At 52.5% G+C, this 23,705-nt stretch overlaps 2 protein-coding genes across 40 annotated transcripts in view; both read left to right on the top strand.

Moving 5' to 3' along the window:
* The window catches only part of LOC142086151 (sodium- and chloride-dependent GABA transporter 2), a 36,058-nt gene extending 20,876 nt beyond the window's left edge, over positions 1-15,182 (top strand). For 16 of the 39 annotated variants that reach the window (XM_075159058.1, XM_075158856.1, XM_075158864.1 and 13 more), the window contains 9 exons: positions 827-1,024; positions 6,855-6,958; positions 9,807-9,931; positions 10,521-10,633; positions 10,772-10,909; positions 12,045-12,147; positions 12,805-12,905; positions 13,330-13,500; positions 14,674-15,182. In XM_075159058.1, the coding sequence (XP_075015159.1) occupies positions 827-1,024; positions 6,855-6,958; positions 9,807-9,931; positions 10,521-10,633; positions 10,772-10,909; positions 12,045-12,147; positions 12,805-12,905; positions 13,330-13,500; positions 14,674-14,793 (1,173 nt within the window). In that variant the 3' untranslated portion in view covers positions 14,794-15,182. Of the gene's footprint in view, positions 1-826; positions 1,025-6,854; positions 6,959-9,806; positions 9,932-10,520; positions 10,634-10,771; positions 10,910-11,096; positions 11,284-12,044; positions 12,151-12,804; positions 12,906-13,329; positions 13,501-14,673 lie in introns of those variants that run through there. The other 23 variants (XM_075158953.1, XM_075158999.1, XM_075158908.1 and 20 more) reach the window with 21 other exon arrangements.
* Positions 15,183-21,430: 6,248 nt separating this feature from the next.
* Positions 21,431-23,705, top strand: part of LOC142086125 (sodium- and chloride-dependent betaine transporter-like) — a 45,003-nt gene continuing 42,728 nt past the window's right edge. Inside the window, exon 1 of the mRNA XM_075158714.1 lies at positions 21,431-22,115. Within this exon, the coding sequence (XP_075014815.1) occupies positions 22,015-22,115 (101 nt within the window). The 5' untranslated portion in view covers positions 21,431-22,014. The remainder of the gene's footprint in view (positions 22,116-23,705) is intronic.

Raw genomic sequence — 23,705 nt, 5'->3', positions numbered from 1 at the left:
AAAAGTTTTGAATAATCAAGTCTAGTTCTGCTCAAACACAAGCAGATAACAGCAAAACTGCCAAAGAGATCATCTGTTTTGAACTGTATGCCCCCAACTAAAAAATCAAAAAAAGCAACCCCACAGTTTGTTTTTTATTTGTATAATATTTAGTATTATGATGTTAGCATGCCGGCCATTACTAGGCCCAAGGTTTTTTTCCCCCCTCCTTGATTGCATTTTCTCCCAAAGGTTCCTACTTATTTCATAGCATGGGTTGTGTTTTAACTGAAAGGAGGTCTGGGGGTTGTTCACCATTTCCACTTTTGATCACTCTGCTCTTTGCAATTAAATTTGTGGCAATTTTATCAATTGTTTATTTCAGTAGATAACGCTGGGGATTTAGGGATGTGATTAAGGAGAGGGATGCACAGTGTGATCCGCTAGCGGGAAGCTGAAACGAGAGGAATTCGGAGTAGAAATAAGGTTCAAGTGTGGGAAACTTGTCAGTAGAAGAACTTTTCTCAGGCGCTGGCAGGCTCTCTGTCGCTTCATGCTTTCATACCATGACCAGACATCGTTTTAATAGACAGATTTAAAGAGAGAACTGATGAGCTTGGTGCAGAAAGTGCCAGCAGTGTGTTTGGGTTTGCTTTAAGAAGAAGAAACATAATGGTCTCCTTTCACTCTGGTACCGTTTCAAGCAATTTTAGGTAAATTTCATTAGGTTTAGTGAGTAAGAATGAACGAGGAGTAAATTCAGCAGCCGCTGAGCATTTCCCTCTCTGGAAAAGCAGCAAATGTTTCTCAAAACCTCCCACTCTTGTTTTCCTCTTGAAACTTCCAGAAGACCCACCACCTTGCTGTATGTGCTTGTACTTTATCCAGTCTTTATATAAAGGAAGAACTTTCTATGATGACCTGCTTTCCATCCTGCCCAGCCATGCCGAAGGCCCCGGTGGGGGCTGTACCCCTGCTCCTGGGGGCAGGCAAGCTCCGGCGGTGCCGAGGACCGGCAGAGGACCCGCAGCTCTGCAGACACCCCGTAAGCAGCCCCCACCGCCGCACCGGACACCCGACCCTGCACAGCGCCGTGCCGGGACACCCTGACTTGCTCTGTGCAGCTGAATTCAGGGCATTAGCTTCATCCAACCTCTGCTGCTCGTTGTCTCTCCCTCTCTCATCTAGCACGACTTTTCAAATAACCTTCCCTATGTCCCTCTCATTTTCTTTCACCCATTTCCCTGGCGGTTGCTTTTTGGAGCAGCGTTTGCCCCTGCAGAGGCCCCACAGGCTCCTGCTTCCCGACGGATGCGGCAGGAAGGGGAGGCAAGAGAGGAAGATTTCCCCAGCTCTTTGGGGGGCTGCCCGCTGTGCCTGTGGCCAGAGAGGGATGCTGCCGGGGTCCGGCTCACGGTTTGCGCCGGAGCAACTCTCGCTGCCGAGGCTGTGCTGAGGGTAAGCCCCTCGGGCCAGCACAGGGAGGACGGGAGGTGCGTGCAGGGCTGTGACCTGCTGGGTTAACCATGGGCCCCCATAGCCACGCTGGGGAAGGGGTCAGAGCCCCCAGATCCTCTCCAAATTCAGGGCCCTCCTGCTGCTGCTCCATGGCCAGCGAGAACTGCTGCTTCCCAGCAAGAGGGGAGGGTGACTGTGGGCCTGCTAAATATTATTTGTTCCCCTTATTTATTTTTTTCCCAGCAAGCCTTTAACTTGACCCCATGCGCGCGGTTTGTGCTGTTGCCGGCCCCCCACTTCTCCTTTCTGAAGGCGAGCATGTTTGTTTTTGTGCCGGAGGGCGACCCGCTGCGCTTGTGCGTGGATGTGTGCGAGCTGTGCTTGCTCCTGCCACGCACCCTCGCGCCTCGGCCCGGGGCCCCGTGCCCCCCCAGCCCTGGCAGAGGGTCTGCAGAGGGTCTGCTGTCCTTGCCTGGGGGGCAGAGGGCAGGTACCGGGCAGCAGGGAGGGAGCGCTGGCAGCTCCCGCAGCGTGCCGGAGGAGCTCGGGGCTGGCGTCCTCTCCTCCGCCTTGCCGGAGCAGTGCATCCATGTGGGGTGAACCACAGCTGTATTTACCTTGCGGGGCTTCCTCCTCCTCCTCCCATGCCTCTCACCAGCTCTGCCGGTGTGGGACCCGGGCTGCTGGCCGGCCGCGGCTGCGCAGCCCTGCTGAGTCTGATCTCAGCGCTGACATAGCAGGAAGGAATAGAGCCGTCTTTCTGTCCGCCCGCAAGCAGTGGGGCAAGGGGGGCCGTAAAACCTGGCTTCCCGGGCAGCAAGGAGCATCCCTCGCCCCTCCGCACCGCCCTGGGTCAGGCAGCTGTGCTCTTCAGGATGAACCAGAAACCTGTTTGTTTTCTTGTAGTGTTTAAAGAAACCCAGCAGCGGGAGGGCTCCCCCGGTGTAAAACGTCCTCGGCGGTGCCCCGAGGTGTGGGGGTTACATGAGGTTGGTGCTTGCAGACGGGGATCACGGAGGCCTTGAGTGCTGGCACAGGGAGGTTAGCTGGGGAACAAAGACCCCATCCCTGATTCCTAAGGAGCCCGAGGATATATTTTCCAAGCTGCTGGGACTTGGGGCTGGGAACGTGATGCTTGGCTGGGCGTGGGGCAGGCAGAAGGACCAGGAATGCTTTATGGAAATGTCAGTGGCTTGTTCCCTGCCTCCTCTCTCCTGGGGTAAATGAGGACAAGGGAAAGCATTGGCCTGGGCTGTGTGGCATGGCGGTGGGCTCTTTGCAGCAGGGCCCTGGGGCTGCAGAGCCCTGCGCTTTTGCAGGTGCAGACTGGGTCTTTGGGCTGGAGCCTGTGGGCCAGTCCTGAATGAAGGGGAAAGGCAATAATCTGGAAATGGTGCCTTAGGTGTCTTGAGGTGAAATGTTAGGAATCAAGATCTCCCCTTTTAAGGCTGGGCTGAAGCGATGTGTTTGCACGGTGCAGCGGGTGGCTGGTGGGTAGCACCAGCACCACGGGCTGAGCTGTGAGCCATGATGCTGGGTGCAAAAGAAAAGCTGGTTGAACTGCAGCTCAAGACTTGGGTGGTTTTTGCTCTCTGCTCTGCATTATGCCAAGCGTGTTCCTCCACGCAGCACGTACCTGCTCCGTATCATCTTTTCTTGCTGATGGGGACAATTTGGCACTTCTCAGCACCTGTATTTGATATATGACATGCACTGGGGTTCAATAACATTTTGCTCGAAAATGGTCTTTGCTGTTATTTGTAAGTGCTTTGAGATCTTCCTAAGGAAGGATCTGTTTCAGTACAGGGGGCTATTAAATTCCAGTACATGTAATAAAGCGAATATTGCTGAGAAAATTAAGGGGCGAAGGAATATGTCCTCTTACAGGCCATAACCATCTTGGATAACTGCAGCTCAGGTGTGAAGGCTTTGGCTAAAAACAGAGAGTAGGAGGTTATTACAAACTGGAGTAAACAACATGTTCAAGGAAATTGAATTATGAATTAAATAAACTGGATGGCTTAGAAAACTGCAGACAACAATCAAATCAAAATACCCATGCTGCCAATGTGCCAGCAAAATCTGAACAGGATAAACTTTACCAGTCTCTTTGGGAGCAGCAGCTAGAGAACAGCAGCACACTGTTATCTGCAGGGGAAAGAGAGCCCTGCCTGACCCCAGCGAGCCCCTTTAGTCAGAGTGGGAATATTAAAACAATGAGAGGCTGTTGATCAGCAGCACGGGAGGGAAAGGGGTGTCTTGGAAGGGCTGAAAAAGACATTTCTCTGAGTCACTGCAGGGAGAGAAATGAGCACAGGCAGCAGGTTGGGGAGGGAAGATTTGGGTTGCTGTTTTCTGAAGCGAGTGGTTTGTGCAGCTCCTGTGAGGCCGCAGGGCTGGGTGGGCAGCGGTGCTTCTCATGAGGGGCTTGAGGAGGAGGCTGGACCACAGATGGGCTGAGGCTTCTTCTGACCCCAGATCACTGCAGTGATCCTGTAGTCCTGGAACTTGTTACCGCTGCTCGGCTCTGTCACTTGTGGGTCAGGAGCACCCACAGCATCAGTCTCGTTGCAGTCCATTGACCCCCAACCAATTTGGGAACGGCCAGGGGGCTGAAAAGGACACAAAGGTGGCTTGGTCTTTGCCCCAAGAGCTGCAGTAACCTTTTAAAATGGGAAATAAAGTGCTTGCAGCCCGAGCTAGTGCTCACAGTCATGCTGACTAAGTAGGATCATAAGCTCTGCAAACCAAGCTTAGCTTTATTTACAGTTTGAGTCACAGGCTGCCTTGCTTCAAATGGGAGCATATGCTAAGGCAGGCCCCTGTATTCCCTAAAGACATCCCTTTGGGGCTGGGCTCCCACATAGCCCAGCGTGCACCCCATGGGTGTTGTGTTGTGCAGAGCAGGCAGTGGAGCAGGGAGCCCACAGACCCCACGCTGGTCTCTGCTACACGGTCGAGGGTATCACTGGGTTTTAGAAATGAGCCACTTCATAAGCCACAGAGCTAATGAAGCTTGGTGTCTTGATATTTGGCTTCTACCACGGCTGATAAAGCACCAGTTCTTTTCCTGCCCCTGGGATATTTCTCACGTCTCTTGCTTGTGTGATTTATCTGATATTTAACACTGGTTGAAACTTCCTCTCTCTAGCTTTCCGCTCAGTGGGGACACTGAGTTCCTGTCTTTTTCCTGTTCCCTGGCTGCTGTGAAATTCATAGGTAGTTGATATCCTTGAGGTTTCTACCAGCCGTTAAGTCTGGTTGAAACTTGTCAACTGGGTCCAGTGTTATGGCAAGGGTGGGGTAGGCAGTTTGATAGCAAAAGTCTTGTTATCTTGACAAATTGAACTACAAGGGCTCCAAAACCCATGAGAGGGTGTGATTTGACCTCAAATTTGATGAAAATGAACAGCAAAATAAAAAGCAAACCTAACAAAAAATTTCACCCCAATCTGTGCCAAGATGCTTAAATTATTGGTGCAAAGGTGTCAGCTGGTCCAGCTCACCTCAGTGCTTTGCTGGGCCTAAAAAGTAGCTGAAAAGTGAAGGAAGGCTGTACCCTTACTGCCCAGAAGCACAGTGATGCTTTAGGAATCAATTAAAAGAAGGGCTTTGATTTTTTTTCTAGTCTTTTTGAAATGCAAAAATGAACTAATACCCTGCTCTCTAAACCCACCTCCCCAAGCAGCTCCTCCAAAAAGAGTAAAATACACCGAGGTCAGTTACTTTTTCAACATCCCAGTGCCTCGAACTAGCTGTCCCAGTCCCACCTCATCGTCTGTCCCTTCCCCTTTTACAAATCAGAGATGTGATCTGACTCCTGTGAAATTGTGAACAGGGTTTCCATGGACCGAAGAGAAGGTGGTGGGGCTGAACGTTAGCAGAGTTGCTTGCAGGACAGTCAGGGAGAGCAGTTTCACCAATCTAGCCCTAGCAGCGCTTTGCTTTCTCTCCCTGTGGGCTGCACTGCTGGGTCTTGCAGCAGTGGGCAAGGAGAGAATTCATTCTGTGCAGCTGTCCCTTGAGCTAAAACCAGAATTGCCTCCAGAAAATCACAGCTAATGGGATCGTAACATCCCTTCGTAAGGCCCATCAGCCTAGGAAGGAGAAGAAGTAAATAGGAAACAAAACCTCTCACCACATGATTGCTCTTTGGTCAGTTTGGAAGAGGAAAGGCAGAACCATACATTGGTGAGGGTGGCCTGAGCAACAGGGGTTGTCGGGCAGGCGCTGCCCAGCTGACCATTGCCTCAGGACATGAGGTCTTGGCTGAGAGGTAAAGATGTGATTTGGAGTCATCAAAACCACTGTGGTGTTTTCCATTGACTTCTGTTCTTCCTAGAGGGGATCCTGGGGCAAAGCTGGTGTTTGTCCGAGGGCTCACCAGCACTGCCACTCTGGGGAAGGAGGGTATAGCCAAATGGAGACTCTTCTCATTAAAGTTGTTCCAGTAATACTTTTTTTCTGCTTTTCATTCCTGACTAGCTTTTCTTTTGTCTCTAGGATGTGGCTGCCCTTCAGCATTGGTTGAACGATTGTCTAATCTCTATTTTATAAACCCCTTAGGAAGAAAGATCTTAGAAAACAGAGCGTTTAATTAATTATCTTTGTCATTGTTTCATTCTTCACTGTTGGTTCCTGCTTTTGCTGTCCTCTGCAGAAGGCAGTGGCGGTGGTTGCATTGGTGACTGCACACAGCTAGGCTTTCAGATCAAATTTGGCATTGACAAATGTCAGCCTCGGAGCACTGGGAGATGTTATTAACAGTGAGAGCAAAGTGGAGTTCAAAGGCACCTCATGGGACTAACAGCGTTCTTGTATTTTCTTTTAGGAGCTGTCTTTTGCAAACAACTCTGTTTATTTCTAGGACTTCTCTCCTCCCCAGTTAATTTTCTTTTAAATTTTGGAGCCTTTGGAGCCTGGAGGTCTTGGAGAGAAGGGCCACCAGCAGAAGCTATATGTACCTGTGCCACCCAGTGGGAGACCAGGCTTGCCCAAATCAAGTCGCCCTCCTCTGCTAGCAGAGGGCTCCTTCAGCTCTCGCGGAAAGTGTTTGTTTGGTCTCTCGCTGTTGGGAGGCTCTGGAGAGTCACAGGGTTCTGCAGATTTGTCCAAGGAAGAAAGAGATGGTGATGAAGAGCTATATACGTGCTGTGGGTTTGCAAGGCTTCCGGTGCATCCCTTCCCTTTGGCACTCTTAGCACTCCCTGGGTGCCTCACTGAACACTGTAATTCCCAGCACTATATAACCTGCCCCTAGAAAAGACTTGTCTAAATGCTGGGTATTGCTGACCTCCTGATCACTGGCCTTTCTGCTGGTTTCGGCAGCCCCTGGGGCTCTGCCTCTTCACATCCACGCAGTGTCTGCGCTCTGTGCTGGCCTTGTCTTCTCACCTGTGTTTGCATCTCCCTTGCAGGTCTGGATGGATGCAGGCACTCAAATCTTCTTTTCGTATGCAATTTGTCTGGGATGCCTGACAGCTCTGGGCAGCTATAACAAATACCATAACAACTGCTACAGGTAACTGGAGTGCGCCTCTGCTGCCTAGAGTCTTCTCCTCCCTAAACATCAGTGCGCACAGGCTGCTGAACTGCTGGAGGCTACTAGCCTTTTGAAGTGTTGTGTTTTCGGTTTCTACTCAAGGCGTAAGAAAACCCTTTCTGGGTGTTTTCTCCCCAAATCCAGCTCTCTGTACTTTCTATCCAAGGGAACTTTCTGTCTGTGCCATGGATGACAAATCCCCTCTTCCACACCAGCTGAGACCCAGCAAAGTCAGATCCTCTTCACTAGCTTTGTGACCCCAGCCCACACCACAACCTCCCCTATCACATGGGTGCGTGAGTAGCCACAGGGGAAGCAGAGCTGTGACAACTAATGGCTCTAGACTGGATTCCTTTCACCTTGGCATTTATCCTTCCTAGGTACATTCGGACCTAGTGTCTTGCACAGTTGTCAGTGCTGTGGATTTCTATGTGCTATCTCTAGTCTACATGTAAACCTATAGATAGGTCTTCTGCTTCTTGCATACTCTCCCTGTGCTGGACTGCCCTTGAAGAGAGATGGGCCAGGCTGCCAGATTCAATCAGGCTGTCAGGTTGAAGCGGTCAGGTGAAAACAAACTCATTTCGCTGGAGATGTATCCAGCATCTGGAGCGGCATCCCCAGGGGTAAAAGGCTAGTGCGAGTGCAAGAGCTCTGTAAAGCTACCTGCCTCCCTTCCCACCCTTCCTCTGCTGACTATGTTGCTCCTCCAACTTTTAAATTTGAATTTGTTGTCATTGTTGTGGAAGGTCCAGGCAGACCACCAGCTACGTGGGTCCTTGCTTGGCATCTTTCTCTCTCTTCACCTTAGGAGAAGTTCATTCCTGCTGTAAGGATGCCTCTTCAATAGCAGCTGGGCTTGGACTCCTCTTCCTTTTCATGTCCCTTCTCCCAGATGCAGTTTTGAGAGAAAAAGCTGTGGGAAAAGAAGAGATAACAGATCTGGCTGTGGCCTGCCCCTAATGCCCCTGGCATTAGCCCTCTGCAACTCCAGTCTGGATGTGTAACATGGAGATGATGACAGGGGCTGTTTAGCAGCAAGATTGTAAAAAGCTTTTGTAGCTGCAGCTGGGAGACACTATAGAAAGGGGAGAGATGTCTGTTTGCACACAAACCTTTTATGCTATTCGGCTTTGCTAGAGAGATTGTTCTTAGTTTTGGTGTTAAACATCTCACCAGCCAGTTCCCAGGCATGGACCCAGTTTTAATGAGTTGGTCCTGTGCTCTGCAACCTTGGTTTGCATAGGGAGAGAGGACCAGGCTTTAACAGGGCAGAGGGACACCAGCATGGTGCCCCACTCAGTTATCCTAGGCCAGATGTAACCTTCGGTGACCTGGGAAAAGAAAAGGATGTGGGCAGGAGGGACCATTGTTCATATGGCAGCAGTCGAAGATGGCACCAAATGGCATTTTCTGGGTCTGTAAGAGATATCATCAGGGCTCCCTGGCTCCTTTTTGGGTGAAAATCTGGAGAGACCTCTTTGCTCTGGCCATTGCCCGCATGTTACCTTCCACCATGACAGCCCCTGCCACCTGCCAGGTGACTGGAGAGCACCTCCCAGCCCATGCCTTTCCGAGGAGGGTTTGACCTATCATGCATGCATCCAGGGGAAAGAGGAAGAAACACCGGGAAGGAAGAGGAACTATTTGAAATAAATGGGAATTTGTATAAAATGTCTGAGAATATAATTTGAGTGGAGAGCAGGCAGTTTATAGCAACCTGAGAAATGAGGTTGTGGTGTGGGCTTCCCACTGGGTTAGCTGAGCTTGGTGGAACGTGACCCTCCTCACCAGCTGGGATATTCGCAGGGACTCACTCTGCAGGCCTCTTTCAGTCTCTCCTGTGTTAGAAACCAAGTACAAAGGCAGAGCAATGGTGTTAGGTGCTGTGCAGTCCTTGACAACGCAAAGAGCTGTGCTTTAGAAGGAATAATCTGAATTTGTACAGTGTAAGGGCTCTGTGTGAACTATGCTTTCTCTCTAGAAATGGTTGCAGACCATGAATAGATCTAGTTAACATGCAGGGAGGAGCATGAAGCCCCAAAAAAGCTAGATACCTAAAGACTGATACAGAAAATCACACTGGATTTGCAGAGTAATGTTTAATAAAGTCAGAGCCGGCCATGAAATGCCAGAAGGGGTGCATTCAGTTTGGTTCAGAATATCTCAGAAAGATGCTGCAAATGTTATTGTTGTCCCCAGGGTTGCAGTCACAAGACGACTAAGGAGACTGGAGCGTGAAAAGGAATTGGATAGATAAGAGATATTTAGTTTAAAGAGTAGATGGATGAGAATGAGATGAAACAGAGACAAAAGGGAATAGATCAGAGAAAATAAATTGGATGGCTCTGCTCATCTTTTTCGCATAATGTGAGGACCAGGAGATATCCAGTAGTGCTGAGAACCAAGAACATTGTAACTGGTCTGAGAAATCTATTAAGTCAAAAAACATGCCCCCTTCTCAGACAAAAATAATCTCTGGTACTCTGCTACAGGAGGGACCAGGGGAGAGAGAGGAAAAAGAAAAAAATCAGGCATTTAGATGTGTGGCAAGACTATCTGATGAGTGAGGAGCTTCGATGAAGAATGCATCTTTATGTTGTCCTTGGAGAAGGCTTTCCCTGGGGGGCTCCTGCTGTGTTGCCCACCCTGGGGTATCCTCCCGCAGCTCCTGGTGCTGAGCTGAGCTGTGGGGCTGCTGGGAGAGAGGCCCTGCTGTGGGCACAGTGGCTGGGGCAGGAGAGCGGGTGCTGCCCCGGGGGCCTGCCATGGGGTGTGGGTCGTACCTGGACCCCCACCTGGCTGATGCTGTGCCCCCTCCTCCCAGGGACTGTGTGGCCCTCTGCTTCCTCAACAGCGGCACCAGCTTCGTGGCCGGCTTTGCCATCTTCTCCATCCTGGGCTTCATGGCGGGGGAGCAGGGCGTGCCCATCGCCGAGGTGGCCGAGTCGGGTGAGTGGGGCTATGGTGGGATGGGGCTGCAGGGGTGCTGCCGTGTGGGCCCCCTCGGCATGGGGAGCATGCCCACAGGTTACCCAGCCCAGGGCAAACGATGCTGCCCACGGGTTCCCATCCTGGCGGGCAGCTCTGTTTTCAGCCTCCAAAACTCAGGGAGAAACAAATGCACACTCATGAAATATTAAGATGCAATGGCCGTGTCTTGAGGTCAATATAAGCTGCCTGTAAGGGTTAGGGTTAGGCAGCTGCTGTCTCTCAGTGGGGGGGTGAGGTGCCTGCGTAGCATATGTCCAGGCTTGTGCTGTGCTCCCCTGGGCTCAGAGGCTTTCCCTGGCTCCCAGCCCTCGCGACGGCGATGCAGCCGGAGCTTGCTGTGTCCTCTTTCCCTCCCTTCCTGCTGGCCTCCTCCACCCATCGAGGAGCCTGGGTTTCATGCACAGTGCTGGTGTAAGTGGAGCGAGAGGCTGCATGGCTGCAGGCTGTGCCTTGGCCGGGTGGCTGCCTCAGGCGGGTCTGCATCAGCTGTGCCGTGCTGCTGCCACTGCCATGCCGCTGCCCGCTCTGAAAGCCCTTCTCCCCGCAGGGCCTGGCCTGGCATTCATCGCATACCCTCGGGCTGTGGTCATGCTGCCCTTCTCCCCGCTCTGGGCATGCTTCTTTTTCCTGATGGTTGTTTTGCTGGGACTGGACAGCCAGGTAAAGGTGCAGGGCGATTCCCTGCCAGACAAAAGCCACCGTCCCTTCAGGACAGGCTTGAACTTGGCTGAGTGGGGGCAGCGGGGCTGGGGAGCCGGTCAGGACAGGCTGACAGAGGTGGGATCTCTCTCTTTGCAGTTTGTCTGCGTGGAGAGCCTCGTCACAGCTCTTGTGGACATGTACCCCACCATCTTCCGCAAGAAGAACCGCCGGGAGACCCTCATCCTGCTGGTCTCCGTCCTCTCCTATCTGGTTGGGTTGGTGATGCTCACAGAGGTATTTTGGGCTCAGACCACCCGGGCAGTGCTTGCTGGGTCTGAGTGCCCCCCCCTGGCAGAGGGGGGCCTGGCGGGTGGTGGGGTCCGTGCTGGGGCCAAGAACTTGCTGGTGAGCCCCATCCTGCTGCTCAGTGCCTAGGGGAAGCTGCCCTTCCTCCCTGTGGTGTTCGCGTTTTCCCTTCCAGCCCTCACCCCTTGTGCCAGTCACAATCCTGACACCTCTCCTGTCAAGACTGACAATTGGAGCTCTGGACAGCCCATAATTTGGTTATGGATTTATCTTTACATGAGCCAAACCTTTACGTCTGTAGCCTGGTGCATGGTGAAGGGAGTGCCTTTGTCCTTCTCTTTCCTCCTGGATGAACACTTGGTGTAAGGAAATTTGGTGGGCCTGAGTGAACCCCCTATCTATTTCACTGATTTCCTATATATTCCCCTTGTTGTGATTAATTGCCTGGGAGTTAAACTGTTCTGGCTTAAAACCTTTAACTCCTCCTAACAGTATGTGTGTGTGGATTGATGCTGCCGTGATGCTCTTTGCATCTTCTGTTTTCATTTGGGCACAATTTTGAAAAATCTGCTTTTGATGTTGCACCTGCAGCTTTGTGCCTGGACTTACCTGCAGGCCCCTTTTGTAGACAGCCTTGCAGGCCTGGGCAGTGAAACAGCCAGGCTGCCAGCCTCTGGGCCCACAGCAACAGGCACTTGCAAAACTGCATGCACTGCTACTTCCCTGGGCAAATTAGGAGGCTGAAGTAAATCAGATGCATTGTGTCTCTTAAGGGGGTTTGCACCCTCACTTCCAGATGCAAGAGCTGCTTTGGTTTTGTCTTGTCATAAAATATCCCCACGATCCCTGGCAATCACTTGCCCTCCCCTGCCCTGCCCTGGAATGAAGGGTTGCAGAGACTCCTGAGAGCAGGGCTGCTGCATGTCTCCATCAGGCCTTGAGCACAAGGGACGGGGCCTTTGCTGTTGGCTAAAACCATGCCCCAGAGAGAGGAAGGTGCCTTCATCTCTGGGGAAGATGTTGAGTTTATTTCCTGCTCTGGCTGGAGCTCTTTGCCTGTGCCTGATTCCTCTCCCCTCTCTCCCTCCCCACCTCTCCTCGCTGCCCGCTTGGCCCTTCCCAGGGTGGGATGTATGTCTTCCAGCTCTTTGATTACTATGCTGCCAGTGGCATGTGCCTGCTCTTTGTGGCCATCTTCGAGACTCTCTGCATCGCCTGGGTCTATGGTGAGTATGAACCAGGGGGGTCCCCAGCTCTGGTTTCTCAGGCTCTCGCTTGGTCCATTCTAAAAATGCTGGTCCATAGCTTCTCTTGGCAATCGCTTCGCAGTGCAAGGCAGACCTCTAAACCCTTGCTTTGGTGCCTGTGGACTCAGCTAGCGGGGACTTCCTCACAGCAACGCCCTGGGGGATCTGCTTGGCAGATATCCCCAGCATGTTCCTATGTGCCCCTGCTTTTGAGGCCCTCCTTCCTTGCGGACTTGGACCTGGCTGGGAAATCTTTTCCCAACATTTCTATAGAGGAGTCTGAGATCCTCAAACATTTTTGAGAGCCCTCGGTCAGCCTTGACGTTCACAAGGGATGGGTAAAACCTGGGTTCAGGTCCCAGCCTGGGTTCAGGTCCCAGCCTGCGAGATGCCAGCTGTGGGGCTGGCCCTGCTGACCCACTGGGCTGTTCTGGAGTGAGAGGATGTTAGTCCAGGACAAAGACTGAAGCTGACCACACTCCTGGCGAGCTCCCCGACAGGGCTGTCAGCTATGCTGAGGTTACTGCCTTGTCTTCTGAGGAGCACCCCAACAGCAGTGAAGCAGGACCCTGGACATGCAGATGCTGCTGCCCTCCTTCCCTGGTAGCAGCAAGACATCCTTCCCCTCTTCCGCAGGTGCCGAGCGTTTCTACGATAACATTGAAGATATGATTGGCTACCGGCCATGGCCCATCATCAAATACTGCTGGCTTTTCATCACCCCGGCGGTTTGCATGGTGAGGGCCCAGAGGAAGAGGAGCTGTGGGGAGGAAGACAGGCAGAGCTGGATGCCTCTGAGATACAGATACTTACATGTACACAGAGGGATGTGCATATTATAGGGGGTTATGTGGCCTGTACTATGGGACCCTGTTGTTCTGTGGGTTTGTGGCTTTGGGGGCCTGGTGTGGGGCTAACCAACGGGGAGAGGGGCCCGGCTCAGTCCGCTGGTGGGGCGAGCTCCTTGCTGCCATGCCCAGTGCTGCGCATGGGGGCTGTATCAGCAAAACTTGCTTGACTGGTGTCTCCTCTGTTGCTGTCCTGGGGAGCTCTTTGTTACCATGAAACTCTGTGCAGGTGTGGACTCACCAGGAAGACCTCTCTTGGCTAATGGTGTTGATTTTCTTGCTCTTTTTCTCTTGGTCTCTTCCACCCTGCCAGGCAACCTTCCTGTTTTCTCTGATCAAATATACCCCACTGACCTACAACAAGAAGTATGTGTACCCGTGGTGGGGAGACACCTTGGGCTGGCTGCTGGCCCTCTCCTCCATGGTGTGCATCCCTCTCTGGATCGTCTACAAACTCTCCACCATCAAAGGCTCCCTCAGAGAGGTGAGGCTGGTGCTCTGGGATCAGGGCATGGGCTGTGCTTCTGTGTTGAAGTCCAGCCTTGCAGGGGGATCATTTGTATGTTGCACATTAATTAGCAGGGAGCCTAGAATAAATAGATTGAATGAGTCCATTGTTATAACTGACTGTTGGTTTTATTAAGTTCTGCCTAGCTGGAGGGCTGCTCCAAGCTGGCTGTTGCCTCTTGGTGCCCTTTATTTATTGCTTCTGTCTCTGCAAGCACCATTAGGAAAAAGTTCACGAGATGGAGAGAATAAAGATGATTTCCAGTGCCTCAAGTCAGTTTGGAGGCTGCCCTTGACTGAGGCCTGGGGACTTGCTCTGAGAAAGCTCCAGATCCCAAGAGCGTTGAGGGCAGCTGAGTTCCCCAGTCTACGCTGAGGCCATAGGGATGGGCGTAGGGGATCACTGGGAGTTTGGAGTATCCATCGCAACCTGAGCCTGCCCAGCTCCCGGAGCTGCTGTGACCCATTGCTGGCTGCCCTGGATGTACATTGGGAGGGCAGGGACCTGGCAAACCAGACCTTGCTCCAGACAGGCATCCCGTCCCTGCCATGCCTCATGCTTTCAGGAGGAGGTTTCACAGACAGTCCTGAACCCCCAGGATCCCACCCATTCTCTGCCTCCCACAAGTGCTCAAGAATGGGTTGTGACAACAATGGGCCCTGACTCCTGTGTCCAGCACAGACAGGGAGGAGTGGGCACAGCTGCAGGACCATGGCAAGGGCCACGCTGCATGACGTAGAGCGTAGCCCCTTACGCACTTGCTGTCCCAGTTAAAGCCAAAACTGTGTGCACAGGCTCTCCCTTTGCAGTTTGTGCTGATGGAGAGGGTGACCTGGAGGTGCTTGGGCACCAACCTTTCTTTGGGCTGCTTTCTAGCCCTGGCCTGGAGCAAACGGAGAACAGAGCTTTCCTACCATGTCTCAGGTCTCTCATGTGCTCAGTGCTTGTCTTGGGACAAGTGGTTCAAAGATGAGTTTATTCCCTCGGTCTCTGAAGTGCTGACTGTTCTAATTTGGGACATCTCTGGCATTTAGGGACCAGACCTGCAGCCCTGCCTGGCTGTCTGAATGATACCCATGACTGGAAGGGGAGGGCCCAGGTCACCTTTTGTCCTTGCGGCTGTGTTCAATGCCTGCCTTTGCCTTCCAGAGGGTCCGCCAACTCACCTGCCCACTTGAGGACTTGCCTTCCATGCCGGGCACGGGACAGCCCCTTCCCTCCACCAGAGCTGGCCTCTTGATGCTGACAGAGCTCGAATCTCATTGCTAGGACCAGTGTGGCTCTCCCTCTCTCCCCCCAGGATGGTGTCTATATAGCCTTTACCACCTGTTGGATAACACAAGGATTCTTCACTCACCAAGGAGAGAGGGATTTCTGGGCTGAGCTCCCTTCTCTGGAAGATTTGAAGGGCTGAGGAAGAGGCTGTCATTGAGATGGTCTGCGTGGAGTTAGCAATGCACCTTAATCCTCTCTCTAGAGAGGGCTCTGAAGGAGCAGATCAAGCACCGGTATTCCTGAGCATCCCCAGCCTTCTGGTGGGCAGAAAGGAAGGACTGATCCTGGAGTGGAGAGTGTCAGAGAGTCTCAGAGGTGTGGCTCCAGTGTGGACTTTGGGAGCTTCTCCATTCATTCCATTAAATCCTTGTTTTTCCCCTCTAGATCCATTCTGTCTCAGTTTTGTCTCACTTAGCATCCCTTGCTCGCAGCACGTTAGGCGGGATGTGTGTTAGGGGAGCTGTGCTGGACATTCAGGTCTGGATCTCCGTTGCACTGGCACGTTGGCATGGGAGGGTGGCCAGAGGAGAGGAAGCTTCGTTAGGGTAGGAAGGAAAACAGGGAACACCGGTTTGGAGGCCCCCATAAGTGGTAGGCCTGGGGTACCTAGGTGAAGTAGAGAGTGCAATGCCACCTTCTGCTGGAGCCATTGCCAGCTCCCAGCCAAAAGAGTCATCTGGCTGATGAGTCACTGGGCTATTCCTGGGGTCTGAGAAGCGCGTGGGTTTGCATTTTCTTCGTGCAAGTGAAGGATGATGGGAAACTCTCCCTCATCTCCACAGGTCTATGTCTTTTTTTTGTGCTGACTGCCTTCCAGGTGCTCTAGAGCCAGTTATTTTGGTTTTCCTGCATATAGAAGAAGGGCTGCATGGTTGAAGCAGGATCTGCATGTTAGGTCAATAAACAGGGCCCCTCGTTTTCCAGGCTGTTTGGGTAAAACAAATAAAAATCAAAGAGCTTGTGTTTTAAGTGCTGTAGCCCCAGCATCTGAGGAGGGCAGCCAGAGGACATGTAACTCCGGGAAGCTGGATGGCTCCCAGGAAACCTGGAGGAAGCTGGAGCCCGGGCAGAGCTGAGCGAGCGGCCGGCGGTGCTCGGCTTCCCGAAGTGCACATGGACACCAGTGGGCACCACGCTACGGCCAAGGCTTCTGGTGCCGCGGGGAGAGGAAGATGTAAATTAAAGCAATCCATGCCATTAGCCACAAGGTGGCCCCAGGACTTCACCTACCGCCGCAGCGCGGGGCTGGGGTCCCTCGGGGCGGGCTGGGGGCAATGGGCACCCCCCGCAGCGGGGCCGGCATCCCCCCCCACCCCGCCTCCCCCACTTCGGAAGATCCTCTGAGCTGGGTGGCTGTTTGGCTCTGCTCGCAGGGTCGGTGGCTGTCTGTTCACTAGCCGTAGGGCCGGGGAGAAATTTTCTCCTGGGTCACAATGACCCGGCCATTTCCCACCCCTCCATTGCCTGTTGAGGTTTTCTCTGCAGACAGCTGCCTCCCACAGGGAACATTGACCCAGTTGTGGCACATACTGGTTTAGACCTCTAGGCAATGGCAGGTTCTTGGGCTTGGTTTTCTTGGGCTTCGTTCTCCTCAGTTTAGTTTTGTTGGAGCCTGGTGACCTGAGATGGGAGACAGGTCGATCATGGGAAGGGGTCACGAGCTTTCACTCATAGAGACTGTGAAACTCTGACGAGCACCAAGTACTGAAGGGATTGCTGCTGTGGGAGGGTTCGTGATGGTGCAGATTTAACCTCCAGGAGGGAGAGGCCACTGATCTGTGGTCCTCTGGGGCTTCATTGGCTCTGTTCCAGAGTGGCTGTGGAAACCTCATCTCATTTCCAGCCTGTTTTCCCTTTTCCCAGCCTATTTTTCATGGGGACTCTGGGGTGGGCGGGTTCCTTTGCTAGACTGCATGTGCAGCCGTGGGTGAACCCCCCGTGGTCAGCCCTGCACCTCCCCTATCAAAATCTCAGCCACTGGGTTTCTGCACTCCTCCCTCCATGCCTCTGGAGAATGCCGGGATGCTGAAGGCATAGGGCTGGGGAGCGGGAGGTCAGGGCTGAACTGGCTGTCACAGGTTTCCTCGGCAGCCTCAAAGTCTCGGAGCTCCAGATTCCCCAGCTGCCACAGCGCTTCATGGTGCTCATGTGTCAGCCGAGGGTAGGAAAGAGCTTAGAAACCCAGGGAAAGCCCCTTTTGGAAGAGACCCACAGTGTGATGAAGGATGGAGCCACGCAGCTGCCCTGGATACAGAACTGGCTGGTAGAAATTACTTCTAGAAATTGAGTGAATGGAATTCAATACAGAAGTTTTTTTTCTGTTGGCTTTTTGTGTGAATCATATTAGACGTTCCAGCAACAGATATTTTTATTCATGTAATTCTAATCTTAAACAGAATTATACTGTCATTTTACAGTAATAACTATAAGAGGTTTGGCCCACTGGGAAGATATTTTAACCCTAGTGGAAAATAGTAATTGTCCACATCTCCAAAATATGGCTGATGTAGAAAGTCTGCTCAGCTGCATGTAGGCAAAGTGGGAGTCTGCTGAAAGGCTTGTGACTTGCTTTGTTTCAAAATAGTCTGGTGTCCAGAGAATTGGGCATGTGGTTTATTGATCTGGTTATATATGAGTCAGGAAACCTCCCAAGCCTGTGTTCCTACATGACCCAATTGCTGTAAAGCTTTGGATGAGCTAGGCAGGTCAGATAAGCAAGAAACCCAAATGTTTTGCTGGACATTCTTAAATAAATGTCTTATTTCTGATAGGACTTTAAGACTAAGTATTGGAACCTGTGATGCCTAACTTGAAATATGAATCGAGTATATTCTGTATTTCTCATTGAGAAGGTAGATGGACTAAATCTGAAATTAATATATTTGAAACTTCCAGACATGACATTTTTCACAGCACTTTTTAAGACCCCATGGTTAGAGGGAATTTTGGTGAAATTCGGAATATGGTGACTTTGGCATATGGTGATTGTTCATGATTTGGAATATGATGAAAGGGATTTTCATTGCGTGCAAGATCAGCCCAGTACTCCTCTTCTTGCAGTCTGTAGAATTTACCCCTACTCATACCTTCTCCAGCTGGGGAGATGCTGATGTCCCTTTAGACAGGAGAAGTTTGGTTGTTGGAAATTTCCCACGTTCAGAATCCAAAATCTGCAACTTAGCCTGAATTCAACCCATTATTTTCAGGAAAATGGGGATGAGATTAAAGACCCAGGTTTGTTTGGGTTTTTTTTTTTGTTCGGGTTTTTTTTTTCAGTTTCAGATGAGAAGTTCACATAAAAATGAAGAAGTCCCTGAGGTTCTGCCCCAGGTCTTCAGTGATTGGAAAGGATGACTGACCCTTCCGTCTATCTGTCTGTGAAAACCAGGCTCTGTTTCTCCCATACTGCAGTGCTTGCATCAGTGGTGCCTGGGGAAGAGTCTCATCCCCCTGATCAGGCAAAGCGATACTGTTGATCCTGCCATCCTCCTCCACGCATGGAGATGCCCACATAGGGCAGGGGAGAGACTTCAGATCTTGGGGATGGACCCCTGGACTGTGGAGCAGGATGCATCTACTCCTGTGGGGAGCATCCCGAACCCTGGGGCTCCCAGCGTGTTTGAACAGATGCCTTGAGAGGTCCTTCTCCTTTTGCCCCTAGTGATATACAAGACAGTTTTCTGTGCCTATTGAAGAATCATGTAGTGTAAGTCGTGTTACAGGTTTCAGTGACAAGAAAGGTGGATGTGTTGGGAGAAGACAGGCCATGGTGCGTAAGTGGAGAGAACAGAGTAAGACTAACAATTTAACATGTGGGATATGTAATCCTGTGAAGCAGAGATCCCCAAATGATCTGTTAAGTGTGTCCTACAGGCCAGTGCAAATGAGCATATCCCTCAGAGCAGGGTGTTTGGCTGAGCCCTTGTCTGCTAATGTGGTTAGCAGCCTGCAGGATGGGGATCTGCATGGCGCAGATAAGGGAAGCGTGTAGGGGAGCACAAAGACAGATTCGGGAAGTCATTACTTCTGAGAAGTTACCAGTGACTTGGTTACCCCCTTCTCCATCTGACCTGTCCAGAGTCACATCACTTTGGGCAGCAACATGTGCTTCTCTGTCCCTGCAGTCCGACCTTGTCTTTTGCATCCCCGTGCCTTGTGCATCGGAGGTGTTTGCTGGCACAACACACGTCCCACGGCAACAAGCTCAGCTGCCCTGAGGAAGCAGGGAGGGAAAGCAGGCACGTACCCATGTGTCCTCTGCCTGCCTTTTTTCTGTGGTCCTCCTTGGTCTCTGATCAACAGCGAGCATTGCTGTTAGACTCAGAGAGGCTGTTAGACCACAGATGTCTCCCCAGCATCGCTAATGCTCCCTCTGACCACTTTTATTGCCGACATTGGACTCCTAAGCCATTTGCCCTTGCCTCATTCTCTCCCCCACCCGGGATGCTGTGAAATAGGGGATGTCTCACCCTGCCTGTACTTCCAAAGGCGGAGGTTCCTGACAGCCTCCTCTCCTCCAGGACCCCGGCGCAGGAGCGGTGCTGCGGCTGCCAGAGCGCATCATGGTTCTGTGGGGCCTCGTTAGCACTTGTTACTTCGGTTATGTTCACTTGTGATTAGTTACGGTGAAACTGTTGTAGGAACTCACAGGCTTACTTAAGCAGAAATTAGCCATAAACACAAAAAATAAATCATATGAATGCCTAGGGGAAACTCTTCTGAAAACATAGCATTCAGTCAGCTAGGCAAGTTCCCGACCAAAGAAGCAGCGGCGCTGTGCCCACGGGGGAACCGACTTTTCTCTCGTTTTGTTAGCAAAGGTGTCAAAAGGTGGATTACTCTGGACAAGCGAGGACAGTGGTGGCTTCTCCTGCAGGTGGCCCAGTGAGGGGGGCAGCCAGGGCTGCAGGCTCCTCTGTCTCCACCACAAAACCCAGCGCCTGCTTCCCTGTTTGGAAAGCAGGGCGCATTTTGGATGCATCTGTAGAGTGTCGCACTGACAGACTTCTCCCAGCAGCTGGGCCGGGGTGGAAATGGACTCATTTTGTCTTGAAGCCCTGCGTCTTGCTGGGTCATGGAGGAGGGAAGAATTCTGGGGCCCGGGGCTCACTGCTGCCGGGGAGCGTGGCCCCGGCGTGGGCTGATGTTGGCAGCCTGCTGCTGGGCCGGCTCTTTGGCTGGCATGTCAGAGCTGGCCGAAGGGGAGGAAATGGTGGGGAGACCCAAATAATGGGAAAAGCCAACACATGCTCTGAGGAAAGAAAAGGTATAAAGAGAGGCAAAGGTGCACTGCCAGCTTGCAGGCGGTGAGCGGGCTGGGGAGAAGGAGACATTTGTGGAGGTGCAGGACGTCTCTGAGGTTGGGGTTAGCCATCTCAGGGCAAAGGCTGGTGCGGCAGTCTGAGTCCTGGTCTCCAGCTGCCCAGGGCCTGGCAGGCTGGGGGAATCAGGTCATTTTGAGGAGAGTTTTCCTCCTCTGCTGATGGGAGGGGATGGAAACCCGTGCGGCAGGCTCTCGGCTGGCGGCTGCAGAGGGAGCCGGTCCCTCTGTGTGGTGGGACAGCAGTGCTTTCCCATTCCTCCCGTGCACCCTGCGTGTACTGGGGGCAGCCCCCTCCTACGAGGGCCACTCGGTCCTGCCGACCTGAGGTGGCTCCCAGGGAGCTCAGCGGTGTGGGGAAGTCCATCCCCATCAGATCCTCAGGGCAGCAGGTTCAAAACGGCTGAAAATGGCAAAGGCAGCCAAACCTCAGTCACTGGGCAGGGTGGGACCAGCCATGTGGAGAGCCCATTGACTCCAAGGCAGGGGAATATCCTACAGCTTGAGGCCGCATGCAGGACCTACCGGCAAGAAGGCTGCCGGCAATGGGGCTTCCTTTTGTCTTGGTTTTCCTGCCTGCAAAATCGGATGCTGCCATCCCTTCCTTTGCAAAGCGCCTCGGGATGCGCTGTGGGGAGGGCTGCGGAAAGCTGGGTGCTGCCGGTGTCAGAGCCGCACACAGCGGAGAGGGGTCCCAGCTTTGAGAGGGGTTCATGCTGCCTGGCGAGGGGCTGGGGAGGGGGGTGCTTTGAACATTTCCAGGATTTATTGGAAGCAGTGCTTCCCTTTTGGGGATGGAGTGTTTAAGAGCAACCTCACCCACATTCTCCCCATCCCTGCTGCCAGCAGAGCTGCTTCTTTCTCCCCCAGCTCCCTCCGTATCCCTGTGCCAAGACACCTTTCCTGGGGTTGGTATTTATCCTCCCCCCGCAGAAGCTCCCAGGGCTCATCCCTGCCGGTGTCTGTCTCCTGTGCCAGCAGAGCCTTGGCTGTGGCTCCTCTCGTTGGGCTTGCTCGCAAATTTGCATCCTGCCATATAATCCCTCTGCCAGCCCCTGTGGGAAGCTGCCTCTGCCCGTGGCAATGGCGAAGGAGGAACCCGTGCCATGGGGAGACCTGCAGTCAGATTGCTGCATCTTTTAGCAGCCCTGTCCTACCTACACCCAGGGTGCCTGCTCAGGGGCTGTCTCTGCCAGCAAAGGTGGCAATTAGTGGTCAGGGAATGCGTCACCCCTTCCCTTGCCCTCTCCCGGGACGGGGCTGAGCACAGTCCATACCCCCGCAGCTGAGCTGGTCAGAAGGGGATTTCTGGTCTTCAGTCTGGCCATCACACTAGTGCAATGCCTCATGTGGAGGCTGCCATGGTAGGGTAAAGGTGCCCCATGCCCACAGCAGGATTTAAAAACACAGTGAATTATTGCCTTGTGGGAAACTCTGAAGCCTGAGTGTAGCTTCTGGTACCTTCTGGGCTGGAAAGCAGAAATAGCAGCCTTTTTTCCTACTGTGGAATGATTTTCACACATTGCTGGATAAAATTTTCATTTAGGTTGACTTTCTTCTCGTTTTACCTTAATGTCACAGGTCATTTCCCAACTACAGTTTTGCAAAAAACTGTGATGTTTCTGTGAAACACTTCAGTGTGGATAAATCAAGCTTTTAGGTCAGCTCTGCTTACCTAGGCTTATCTCAATCCCTTTTTCATATCTGGATAACCTCTACTGCACCTTTTCCCCAGCTGCGCTGGGTCACAGCAGTCCTCTGTGGCAGGATGGGCAGCGGCACTGTCCTTCATTAGTAGGGACGGAGGCAATGCAGTGCCTGTGCTGTGTAGCCAGCACATGATGTTCACCTTGTAGTCTTTCTGGACTTCAGAGACAGCCCCCAAAAGGTAGAAGATGGAGCCTGGCCCCTCTGATGTTGATCCCAGTCCATGCAAGGGAAGAATCAGCCTGTATTTCTTTGGGTATGGGACCAATCCACTCAACCAGCCCATATGGTAGGTGAAAGCCAGGGCTTTGAAAAATGGCATGCTTGGAAGGTTTAATCCTGGAAACAGGGTACTGCATGTTGTCTTTGGCTGCCCGTGAAGAGGCATCGCCTGCCCCAGTTGCCACCCCAGCCCTCTGACCTCATGGCCCCATTCCCTGACTGGGGCCTCTGGGACAGGGCTGGGCTGGCTCAGAGCTCCACAGCCGTGGGGATGTCCCCCAGCGCTCACCCCGAGCTGCCCAGCAACATGGGCTCAGACCGGCTGCTCCCAGTGTAAAGTAGTAAATAAACACCCCCAAAGTAGAAGACACTTTCCCCTACCGCCTCCTGCGCTGGCCTCAGTGGTTTATCCTGAGGATCCCACCAGGTACAAGGATAACTCCCTTCTCTCACGTCTCCAGCATCCCTTGTCCCCAGGGCAATCCGGCACGCACTAATGCGATCTGATTCACTGGCTTCTGGCAGCCGTGGAGGATTTTTTTGAGACAACATTACGAACGACCTCTATAGAGCGTGCAGGCACGTAAACCTACTGCTTCCCCACTCTGCGATGGTAAGGGCTTTTGTCACCTCCCAGGTTTCCCACGGAGGGGGCCAAGGGATGCTCATCTGCTGAGCTCTGACATAGGCGAGCAGAACGGAACATGTGCTGGATGTGTCCTATCTTCCATTCCACGTGCTGCGGTGGTTTGACCACATGGGTACATGAAAAGGTCAATAGGAATTTGGCAGGCACATTAACAGACAAAGCAAAAGACAAAACAGTAATATCATTAAAAATAACATTAAAAAAAAAATCTGAACTGAACTATCTTAAGAAAAATGACATAACTGGAATGCCTGCTGCTGATGTTGTTCACGAGAAGCCCTGGAAAAGTGCATCGGGGCTGAGGTGGATACAAAGAAAGCCGCCAGGGCAAAGGCACAGAGGGATTGCTCGCTTCTAGTGAGCACATAGACACTATAAAAATAAAGACTCCGGCAGTATTCTCCCTGCTGACAGAGCTCTCTCCTATGAACTGTGTTTGCACTTGCAGCGTATGGCACAGGCACGGAGGGGTCTCCGTAAGCCCGGGGCAAACGTGCCCCCTCCACCCACTCTCTGCCTTTTGCTCCATCTGCCTGATGGTGCTGGTGAGCCTCGAGCTTGGCTGCTGAAGCAGGTTTAGTGTAGTGGTCCCTAGAGATGGAGATGATTCGTTCCGCACATTTGCAGGACAATTTTAAGGGATGCCACTATCCCACTGAGGTGCTGGAACCCCAGAGCAGTGGGGGCAGGTGCAGCCAGGCTGGGCCATGCCGTGGGGTCTGCAAGGGGAGAGCTCCCTCCTGCTGAGGTCGAGAGGACCTGGAGTCAGTCTACAGCTGCAGTTGATCTTTGCAAATTTTGGGCCTTTACCCTGTCTGACTGTGGCTGCTTTCTCTTCTTGCTTTCCTATCAGGGCCACGGTTCAAGGACTGGAGAGGTGTATGTTGTAAGGGAGCTGGGGAGAATGTTCTCCCACCCCGATGCACCTCCCTTCCTGCCATCCCACCACCCACACATGAGCTGGGTGATAATTTGGTGCGGGGAGCTGGTGAAGGGGGAGGGACGGGA

The sequence above is a fragment of the Calonectris borealis genome, chromosome 1 (genome assembly GCF_964195595.1).
Source record: "Calonectris borealis chromosome 1, bCalBor7.hap1.2, whole genome shotgun sequence".
NCBI lineage: Eukaryota > Metazoa > Chordata > Aves > Procellariiformes > Procellariidae > Calonectris > Calonectris borealis.
The sequence above is the reverse complement of the archived record's forward strand: the minus strand, read 5'-3'. Positions and strand labels throughout refer to the sequence as shown.